We start from the raw sequence: 10,522 nt of genomic DNA on the forward strand, positions 1-10,522 counted from the left end.
CTCTCATCCATCATCCTTTTTTTTTTTGTTCGTTTGTTATTGTGGGTGTATCATCTTGGTCTGGTGACAGGTTTCAGTTTAACATTTGTCTCGAATGAATCATCCTATGTGGAATCATGTTTGTCCCATGTGCAAACATAAGTCATCGGTTCACACAGAGTGCATTTTTATATTCCACTGTGGTGTGTTTTTAAAATTATTTTCCAAAGTTAACGCACTGTTGCGCCACATCTCATTGATTTTTCAGCATCCCACTCATGAGTGATGCATTTGCACAATTTAAAAATAATTTAAAATAGAAGCTTTATTTTAAATGCAAGAATCACAACTTTTATCGCTGTGCCACGTGTTCACTACTCATTCAGATCGATTTTGTAATTCTCTTTTTGTTTTTAAGCCACATTTTGTCCATCTGCACTTCTTTAGAATATCACGCAATGCACACTATAATTTTAGGACACTACTTCATGTTAAACAAGGTTTTTAAATGGATCTCGATGCACAATTACACATCCCACGTAAATTTCCCCAAGGGTTTTACGTTTAGTTGAGTGATGACCACTCTACATTTCATAGTAGCTTCACGCCTATATTGACAGCAATGAATTATGACATAAATCTTTAGCCTATCCAAAGGTACCTAACAGTATTCGATTCAAAACTAGACGGGGAATAGTATTTGCTGTGAAATGACTGCAGTGGAGGAGATATGAGTTTAAAGAGGTCATATGATGCAATTTCAAGTTTTCCTTTCTCTTTGGAGTGTTAGAAGCTCTTGGTGCATAAAGAAGATCTGTAAAGTTGCAAAGATTTAAGTCTCAAATCCAAAGAGATTAGTACAGACAAAAAAAGTTTGGACCCACCTTCTCATTCAAAGAGTTTTCTTTATTTTCATGACTATGAAAATTGTAGATTCACAGTGAAGGCATCAAAACTATGAATTAACACATGTGGAATTATATATGGAATTATATACATAACAAAAAAGTGTGAAACAACTGAAAATAAGTCATATTCTAGGTTTTTCAAAGTAGCCACCTTTTACTTTGATTACTGCTTTGTACATTCTTCATACCTCAGTCTAAGCCAAACCATTTGTAGTTGCTGTAGGATTCCTAGGTCCTTGTATTGTGCCTATGACTGGAATGAAAGCTTTCTCTGAACCTGTCACAATCTCACAATCACAGGCAGTCAGTTATATTTTCTGGTTATGAACTCATACAGTTCAACAGTCTCTCATCCATAATCCATTTTTTTTTTTTTGTTCGTTTGTTATTGTGGGTGTATCATCTTGGTCTGGTGACAGGTTTCAGTTTAACATTTGTCTCGAATGAATCTAACTATGTGGAATCATGTTTGTCCCATGTGCAAACATAAGTCATCGGTTCACACAGAGTGCATTTTTATATTCCACTGTGGTGTGTTTTTAAAATTATTTTCCAAAGTTAACAAAGAGTTAGTCAAAGAGTTTTCTTTATTTTCATGACTATGAAAATTGTAGATTCACACTGAAGGCATCAAAACTATGAATTAACACATGTGGAATTATATATGGAATTATATACATAACAAAAAAGTGTGAAACAACTGAAAATAAGTCATATTCTAGGTTTTTCAAAGTAGCCACCTTTTACTTTGATTACTGCTTTGCACACTCTTGGCATTCTCTTGATGAGCTTCAAGAGGTGGTCACCTGAAATGGTCTTCCAACAGTCTTGAAGGAGTTCCTTAGCACTTGTTGGCCCTTTTGCCTTCTGTCTGTGGTCCAGCTTACCCCTAAACCATCTGGATTGGGTTCAGGTCCGGTGACTGTGGAGGCCATGTCATCACTCTCCTTCTTGGTCAAATAGCCCTTGATGCCTTCAGTGTGAATCTACAATTTTCATAGTCATGAAAATAAAGAAAACTCTTTGTGTCCAAACTTTTGGTCTGTACTGTATATCTATTTAGCCTACAAAAAAAATCTTATGCATTGCAATCCTTTAATTTTTAATATTTGGCATGTTTGTGTGCTGCTGTGCATCCCTGTGTTTAATAAGCAGCGTGTACGCTCTTTAAATAACAAAGAAAAAACATTGTCTATTTTCAGCTCCTTAAAAAAAAGCATTGTGCCTGAACACACCTCAGCAACATCATATGACCTCTTTAATGCTTCTTTAACATGCAGTGACTCTTTTTTTTTTATTCATCCAGTTCAATCTATTAGAATGATGTTTACATTCAGGTATGAAAATAAGAAATGGTCTGAATATTAGTAACATTCCAATCAGAGGGTCCAACACTGATAATCTCTTTATTTTAAAATGTAAACATAGCTTGATTTCTCATCTGTCACTATATTCACTGTGTAAAATTTTTTTTTTTTTACATTATTAGTGTCATGATGTACGTGTCAGACTGCATATAGACCTGCCATATGTCATACCTGAAATTACTTGAACTATGTGTGCAAAATGCTTTAAAACCCTCATTTTTTTATAGTACAGAGCATTTGCATTTATAGACTCCACTGATCATTTCATTTTGTCCTAAGAATGTCTTAATTCAGAAAGCATTTCCCCTGTGAGCAGTCAAAGGAGGAATAAATCACATGCACATTTTAAAACTGCCTACAACAAAACAAACTGTTAAGGCACAGGCAGGGATCGACCTATTATAAACTATGCTGTCCTACAATCTAAAACTGTGTAACCCTAAGAGAATTAACCTTGGGGGCCCATGTGGGGTGGGGGGAGGTTGGGGGACTATGTGAACTGTACTGTGAGAATAGTTTTTTATGACATTTTTTAAATACTCATTTTATATGATAAGCGCAACTCTCATAAGTGCAAAATAAATATTTCGATACATGATATTTATGTTTATATAAATATTATGAGAATATTTATTTTTTTAATAGAAGTTTACCTATATTTTATTTTCCCAATTATGCATTCCAGAAAGCCATAAGCAATGGAGTCTGACCAGCTTCATTCCTTTGGTCGTGCCTTCACTTCTCTTTGTCTCTTTATTTGATTGGTCATGAAAGTTCTTGCCGAGAACTTTCCATTATGTGAAAAAGAGGCAAGTTGCATTGGCCAGCTATAGCGATGATACCTTTTATTTATGTAGATGAATGCAGAACAGAGGAATAGAAATACTTAGCCACTCTAGTGGGCATTACTTTGAATCACGAAAACTCATTTTTCCTCTTGATGAAATGTTTGTAACGAAAGAGTGGTATACAATTTGTCTTGATAACAATAAAAAATATCTTCCCGACTGTCTTTTGTCATTTGTCATTGCCACATATTATCATTCAATAACTACTTAAAAAAAGTGCTTTATTAAAGGATTGACTATCATTTCATACAGTTTAACACCAGCATTAAATTGGTTCCAGTGGTCCCATTCAAAAATGGTCAGAACACTTCAGCAACTCAGTGAAAAAAATCAATGAAATATGAAAAAAGCAAGCTCCTGTCATTATGTAATAATTTAAAATTACAATTAATCAAAGGCACATAGTACAAATAAAATATTGTGTTAATATATTCCTAGGATTAAACCATGCTATTACCCAAAAATTAATATAATAAATTTGTTTATAATAGTTTTAGCCATTGGTTGTGCTCCAAGGGTTGTTTTTTTACATCATGGTCATCTCTGTTTAGATGTATTCACAGAGAGTTCCCTTAGCCCATGAAAATGAATAAAAGGACAGAGAACTTTTTATTTCTTCTTGCTCTTTTCCACAATCTTGACAAAGTTCTGAACATCCTCTGCCAGTAACTGCGGCTCCTCCATAGCAGCAAAATGCCCCCCGCGAGCCATCTGTGTGTAAGTCTTGAGCTTATAATATTTCTGTTCCACCCATGATTTAGGGGAGTGCTTCAGCTCATTGGGGAAACAGGCCACACCTGTTGGAACGTAAACTGGAAGCCTATTGGATAAAAAGAGACACTGCATACTAATGTTGCGATTCTGCATTGTAATTTGGGGTCAGTAAGATTTTTGTTTTTTTTTACTTTTTACTCCAGAAGTTAATGCATTTAATTGTTTTGCACTGCATTTAATTTACAATAATAAAATGTTTCCAATTTATTTTTTATCAAATAAATGCATCCGTAGGGAGTCAATAAAAAATGCCAATCTCAGACAGTATTGCACACATTTACACATAGCCCAAATTTTTAAGCCCAAATATCTCTAAATACTTGAGGGAACACAATATTGATAAGTACTGAACAGAAATTACAGCTTCCTGTAATCTAAATCAAAGCCTGCAGTTCTCTTACTTTGCATGGAGCTGATTCATGCCTTTGCTGAAGTTCTCCTTGTAGAAACGCATGGAGGATATAATGGACCTAGAGGTCCAGTAGATCATCACATTCGTCAGAAGATCGTCAAGAGAAAACTTCCTGTTGGGAAATCACTATTTAACTGAAAACATACTTCAGCAATCTATAAGAAAGCTGAAATCAAATATGATCGACTACCTCTCCAGTCCACCATCATCAAGGTTCTTGAATTCATTATCAGTCCAGGTTGAAAATTTCTCCAAAATGTAGGCAGCCAAACCAACGGGAGAGTCGTTCAATGCACGGCCTGTGCAATATAGTCAAGTGTCAAATCAAAGTCTGTTGTCTATTTAAAGATGCACACATTCTAAATATTTTAATACGTCTCTCACCTGCAGTGTCAGGTTTAGTGGCCTGTATGTGCATGTATCCAGTCTCCCTTATTGAGTCTACTACAAGCTTTTCCATGATGGGGAAAAGTTGTTTCACATCATACTCGGTGAAGCCAAATAGTTTGGGAAATCGGCGACCAAAAAGTAAGGACATTATCATGAGAAGGGCTCCTTTTCCTGGAGGAGCGAAGTTAACGTGGAGGCCTTTCACAGCACTGAGGAAAACAAAGATGAACAACAAAAATCCTTCAGATCTTTCAATTACTTTTAATTCACATCGTCTTCTCTAACCTTAAGGGTTATCTGACTTTAATTTACTTCCATCTGAGGATTTCAATGTGATGAAATACTAGAATAAAGTGGTTCTCAACAAGGGGGCCCCAGTAACTCTTAAAATTATTTAAATAGTTATATAGTTAGAATTAATTTTATTTTGTAGAAAAGCTACAATGCCATTTTGCTCCAAATTGAATGCATCTAATATTGTAATTACTTCCCGACTTGTAAACATGAACTTCCCAGGGGGACTTAAATGTTTTGGATAACGTGGGGTCGAGAAGCACTACTGTTATACATACTTGGGCTCCAGCTGGGCCATATTAGTGGTAATAAGTGAGCCCCAGTCTCCTCCCTGAACATAGTACTGGTCGAAACCAAGCCTCTTCATCAGTTTATTGAATATGTGTGCTGCACATAGACCGTCAAAACCTGTGCAAAATACAGGTTTTGATAATTTTTTTAAATGCAAAAAAAGGAAAATATTTAATCGACTATTCCACATTAGTTTTAAACAATAAAATATCTGTTAGGCTGGGTTGTTTGCCCTTTACCTTTTTTATGCGGGGCCTCTGAAAAACCATAACCAGGTATTGAGGGACAAATGATTTCGAAGGTAATGTCATCAGGACTGGATGGCTCCGTAAGCAGGGGGATGATGCCATAAAACTCATAGAAGGAGCCTGGCCATCCATGTACCATCATCAGAGGCACAGCACGGGTTCCCTCAGCCAGCCTCTTTGGTTTCACGTGAACATAGTGAATATCAATACCTTTATTTAGAGAGAGAACAACACAAAATTAATATGTGATGCAATGCTAAATAGCTCCAAAACATCAAAGCATTTGCCTTTACTACGGCTGTGTACCAGTCTTGACTCACCTTCGATTTTGGTTTTGAAATGAGGGTATTTGTTTAGTTTATCCACTTGTTTCCTCCAGCTGAAATCATTCCTCCAATAAGACACAACCTTCTCAAGGTATTTGGAGTTGAAGCCATAGTTAAACTGACTGTCTTCAAGAGAAGGAAAGGAGCGTGTCTGATCTAGCCTGAGGTTTAGATCCTAAGGATTATAAAGGAAATTTTGCTACAGACAAAACACACACCAAAATGTATTTCCAGTGAAACCTTATTCTGATGATGACATCAGGATTACCTCAATCTCTCCAGAAGTTGTCTCAACTTTGAAAGGGCGGATACTGTCATCCTCGGGTTCTTGGGGACAAGCTCCCACACCCCACCACCCATCTTGTGCTTCCAGGACAATCTTTGATTTCTTCTGGAATATCACAGCTACCAGAGCTACCACCGCTCCAAGTCCCAACGCCAGTGCCAACTCTGTGTACATGGTTTAGGGCCCTAGAATGTAACAACTTACATTTTTATCTACGTGGAGTAAACTGGAGTCTTGCGCAAGGTGGAAATTATAATAGTTAGCAACCTTTTATACAACCACTAAGCAACATGCTTTTAATGCATGCATGCATGCAGGAAAATGGAGCAAAGGTTTGTTGCACAACACTCCCAGCACTGAGTGTATGACAAAGCTCTTTTCCCAACACACACTACATACCCTGTTAACAGGAATGTCAGGATGTTCTTTTACAGATATATCATAACATCATCTGGCACATTAACGTTACTTTTCCTGCACACAAAAATGACATAAACAGTTTTTAAAATATTTAATCCAACAGGCTAAATCCTTTAAGTGGAGAGACAAATAATAAAAGACTAATAAGGAACTTTTTTTTTTTTAAGGGGAAAAAAAACCATTTATGAGCCACCAAGTAGCTAAAATAACATGCACAGAAGTTCATTCTTAATTGTATTTACCTTAATAAACTTATTATTGAACGTGGATGTTGCTGCAAAACCAGTGATTTGATAATAATAATTACACATGTACAGATCGTGCTATAGCAACACTCTAACTGACTGATATGTTGTTGCTTCGGATTAATATTAATTAACAAACTATCTTAATTTTGCTAAAATTATTAAAAACGCGAAACACTCACCTCTCAGCCTCAAACGTCAGACCCGCTGACCGTTGGCTAAACGTCTTCTGTGGGTTCTTCTTCTTCTGTGGTTTTTTATTTGCAAACGAAGTACATTACCGCCATCTGAAGAACTGAATTGTGAACTCATTGGGATATAACCACTGATCTAATATATACATAGATCAGTGGCTATAACATTTCAGTCTACTCCTTGTGTGTGTGTGTGTGTGTGTGTGTGTAAACCCTTTCCTTCCATTATTAAATCCTGTTTACAAGCTGAGTTTCTTGGAGGATAGTCATGACAGCCTTATGTATTGCGTGCCAGGCAGACTCAATATTTTTTTAAGCTCAATCCATTATTCAATGCCTCTGTAGTTCTTTCCTTTTTTCAGATTATTTCCAATATATCAGGAGTATGTTTTACACCTTCCACTTCACCACAATGTATACATAATCCTGTCTGGTTTTTTTCCTATTAATCTTAAGCAACTATTTAACCTTGTGTGCCCTATCCTCAGTCTTTTGAAAATAGTTTCCTCCTGCCTCCTCATGTTACTGTACTTTTTAACAATCACTTCTTTCTGAATGCTATATAAATGTCTTCCTTTCTCCTCCTGATCCCATGTATCCTGCCACATTTTATTAATATTGTCTTTAATGATAACTTTAATTTCTGATTTACTGAATGTTGTTTTTATATCTAGCTATATTTTCTGTCTTCAGGGCTTCTTTTGCCAATTTATCCACCTTTTAATTTCCATCAATATGCTACCAACATATTGATGGAACTCCTTAGTTAAACTGTGTGTAACCTTTTTGTTGAGTTAGTCTAAAAATTTGTTGATTTATTTAATCGAAAATATCTTTAGACACGGAATCTGAGCATATGACTCTCTTATGTGACCTGGGCCGTTTCCCAAAAGCTTCGTTAGCCTAAAAAGTTCATTAAAAATTACGGTCTGTTTCCCAAAAGCATCGTAACTTAAAGGGTAAGTTCACCCAATAATGAAAATCATGTCATTAGTAACTCACCCTCATGTCGTTCCAAACCCGTGAGAACTCCGTTTATCTTCGGAACACAGTTTAAGATATTTTAGATTTAGTCCGAGAGCTCTCAGTCCCTCCATTGAAACTGTGTGTACGGTACACTGTCCATGTCCAAAAAGGTAATAAAAACATCATCAAAGTAGTCCATGTGTAGTGATATTGTTCACGAACGAATCATTTGATGTAAATGGATCTTTTTGAACCAGTTCACCGAATCAAACTGAATCGTTTGAAACGGTTCGCATAAGCATTAATCCACAAATGACTTAAGCTGTTAACTTTTTTAATGTGTCTGACAATCCCTCTGAGTTCAAACAAACCAATATCCCGGAGTAAATCATTTACTCAAACAGTACACCGACTGAACTGCTGTGAAGAGAGAACTGAAGATGGACACCGTTTACATGCTTTTTAGTGAAACATATATATTATGTATTTTCCACAGATAAACAAAAGACCACTCATATGACCATTCTCCAACCTGATTTATCCCTTTCTGCATTCTTGACTCCAGTATACTAATGTTACGACCCATCACCCACAATGCTCCATCATCAGCATATAAAGGTTTACTCATTCTCTGCTCAACTCTGAAAAACACATCATCAATCATTATATTAAACCATAAAGGGCTACATACACTCCCCTGAGGTGTACCGTTTTTTATTGGGTGTTTGATAATTCCACTCCTATTCAAACCTCAATATTTCTGTTTTAAAAAGTCTCTAATCCAATTGATCATTTTACCACCTATTCCCAATTTAGTTTAATGAAAAGCCCCTCCTTCCATAACATACCGTATGCCTTTTCGATGTCAAAAAACTCACTATTTACTTGCACTTTGCGTATTTCATTCTCCAAGCAAATAATAGGATCCATGGTTGTTCATCCTTTACGAAAGCCGCTTTGATACTGGGAGAAAAGTACTCTCTTTTTTTTCATATACTAATCTTTTAGTTATCATTTCCTCCATGAGTCTATGTTTTAACATTTACCACAGAGCCTGTACCTCCTCACATGATTTTTGTTCTCCTGAGGAACCCAAGTTTCTATTTTAAACATGACCAGTAGTTTAAAGGGGATAAACTACTGGTAGGTCATCCTAAGCAGTTAGGCCAGATTTCCTGTAAACAATAAATTGCATCGATTAACCAAAAGAGAAGTTTAAATAATTCAAAAACACCATTACAATTTTGAGAACTTGGAGTAGTTTTAATTTTAATAAAACTGACACCCTCCAGTCCACAGCTGTTCTCTCACCTTATAAAAATAGTTTTTTAGACCAAAGTGTATTGTCAAATATTGAAATAAACAGAATTATTGATAACAATTGCTTTTCAAATGATCTTTAAAGAAACTCATTATTTGTTAGTACACAGTAATGCTTGCAGAGTAAAATAAAATATGAAGAAAAAAAAAAACAATTTATTTAGGTTCATTGTACATCATGCATAGATAAACTTCAGGACTGGGATTTTATTCTAATCTATAAAATTAAGAAGGTCCTGCTTCAAACTGTAGTCTCTTGATGTTGTAGCAGTTAAAACATACTATTTCCAAATGTTAAATAATAGGCAGACCAAATGAAAACAGCTGTTTGATCATTATGACATAGTCCGACCTCCAAACAGGAACACAGAAATCAGCCTCTTGTAGGATGTTCTCACTGCTTGCTCTCCAAACGAGCAAAATCTTGAACATTCTCAGTAAACAGTCAATAAACATCAACCAAACTTCATCTCCATCCTCCTGCAGATCCATGTCTCTTCACTGCCAGTAGGACTGAGAAACAAACAACTGTCCAATCTCAACAGGTCCCTCGATATGTTCAGTCCGTCTCCATGGCCCCACTGTGGGACTCTTTGGAGACCATTAATCTCATCAGTTTCCCATGCAGTTTCTCGATCTTCTTTACATCTTGGGCTTGGTCGGTTTTGTACTGCAGACACTGAAAGAAAACAGTCAAAATCACATGACCTACACAAGACCACAAACAAAACTATATTTGCAGGAGCTTAAAACTTACCACAGCATCATCTGTGACTTTCAGACAGAGATTTCCATCACAGTGTCGATATTTCAGAACCACTCTGACCTGAATAAACAATATTAACAGTTACGTACATTTATAGTACACGTACAGCCTTTCTCTGCCTGACAGTTGATTTAGACGCATATATATACTTAACATTACATATATTTTACGCACAGACCACATATCAAATTTACTCTAAATCACATTTACACAACTGTAATAAGTTGCTTTTGACTGTAAAACGTGAACATGAGCTGTGCTTGTAGCCAGTAGCCTCAAACTAAGAGGTTGTTTATCGGTTACCTTCATTGGATCCGTCAGGTAAAGCTTTTCTGCAGCTCGCGCAAACTCTTCCCACGTCTGATAATAAGGCATGATGTAATCAACCTTAAATAAAGGGTATCTTACTAAATAATTTAGCGTCGTACTAAAATACAGCTGGTTCAAGCAAAACCCAGGTGGCAGAAAATATGGCCACCTTCAGTCGT

The 10,522-nt window shown here is 36.2% G+C and overlaps 2 protein-coding genes across 3 annotated transcripts; both read right to left on the reverse strand.

Annotated features, from left to right (window-relative positions):
* Window positions 1–3,082: 3,082 nt before the first annotated feature.
* LOC113062837 (epoxide hydrolase 1-like) lies at window positions 3,083–7,129 on the reverse strand. 2 transcript variants are annotated; one of them, XM_026232855.1, is made up of 10 exons: window positions 6,971–7,129; window positions 6,523–6,597; window positions 6,106–6,308; window positions 5,832–6,012; window positions 5,503–5,721; window positions 5,251–5,380; window positions 4,673–4,887; window positions 4,479–4,587; window positions 4,278–4,400; window positions 3,611–3,922 (listed from the first exon to the last, which is right to left on the reverse strand). In XM_026232855.1, exons 3-10 carry the CDS (start codon window positions 6,295–6,297, stop codon window positions 3,712–3,714), a joined length of 1,380 nt encoding a protein of 459 aa, XP_026088640.1. In that variant the 5' UTR covers window positions 6,298–6,308; window positions 6,523–6,597; window positions 6,971–7,129; the 3' UTR covers window positions 3,611–3,711. The 2 variants fall into 2 exon arrangements, with proteins under 2 accessions (XP_026088641.1, XP_026088640.1); XM_026232856.1 differs by lacking the exon at window positions 6,523–6,597 and having other exon boundaries at window positions 3,083–3,922; window positions 6,971–7,127.
* A 2,200-nt stretch (window positions 7,130–9,329) lies between these two features.
* Window positions 9,330–10,522, reverse strand: LOC113062839 (signal recognition particle 9 kDa protein). The gene is made up of 3 exons (XM_026232857.1): window positions 10,338–10,522; window positions 10,026–10,094; window positions 9,330–9,947 (listed from the first exon to the last, which is right to left on the reverse strand). Exons 1-3 carry the CDS (start codon window positions 10,407–10,409, stop codon window positions 9,828–9,830), a joined length of 261 nt encoding a protein of 86 aa, XP_026088642.1. The 5' UTR covers window positions 10,410–10,522; the 3' UTR covers window positions 9,330–9,827.

The sequence above is a fragment of the Carassius auratus genome, chromosome 45 (genome assembly GCF_003368295.1).
Source record: "Carassius auratus strain Wakin chromosome 45, ASM336829v1, whole genome shotgun sequence".
Lineage (NCBI taxonomy): Eukaryota > Metazoa > Chordata > Actinopteri > Cypriniformes > Cyprinidae > Carassius > Carassius auratus.

What these genes read in the sequence shown, in the direction of transcription:
- LOC113062837 (XM_026232856.1), bottom strand. Translation starts at nt 6,297, where the DNA reads ATGTACACAGAGTTGGCACTGGCGTTGGGACTTGGAGCGGTGGTAGCT. An exon ending in CAACTTCTGGAGAGATTGAG is followed by an intron (nt 6,013 to 6,105) that starts GTAATCCTGATG and finishes TATAATCCTTAG; the next exon opens with GATCTAAACCTCAGGCTAGA. An exon ending in TTTCAAAACCAAAATCGAAG is followed by an intron (nt 5,722 to 5,831) that starts GTGAGTCAAGAC and finishes CTCTAAATAAAG; the next exon opens with GTATTGATATTCACTATGTT.
- LOC113062839 (XM_026232857.1), bottom strand. Translation starts at nt 10,409, where the DNA reads ATGCCTTATTATCAGACGTGGGAAGAGTTTGCGCGAGCTGCAGAAAAG. An exon ending in ACCTGACGGATCCAATGAAG is followed by an intron (nt 10,095 to 10,337) that starts GTAACCGATAAA and finishes TTGTTTATTCAG; the next exon opens with GTCAGAGTGGTTCTGAAATA. An exon ending in AAGTCACAGATGATGCTGTG is followed by an intron (nt 9,948 to 10,025) that starts GTAAGTTTTAAG and finishes GTTTTCTTTCAG; the next exon opens with TGTCTGCAGTACAAAACCGA.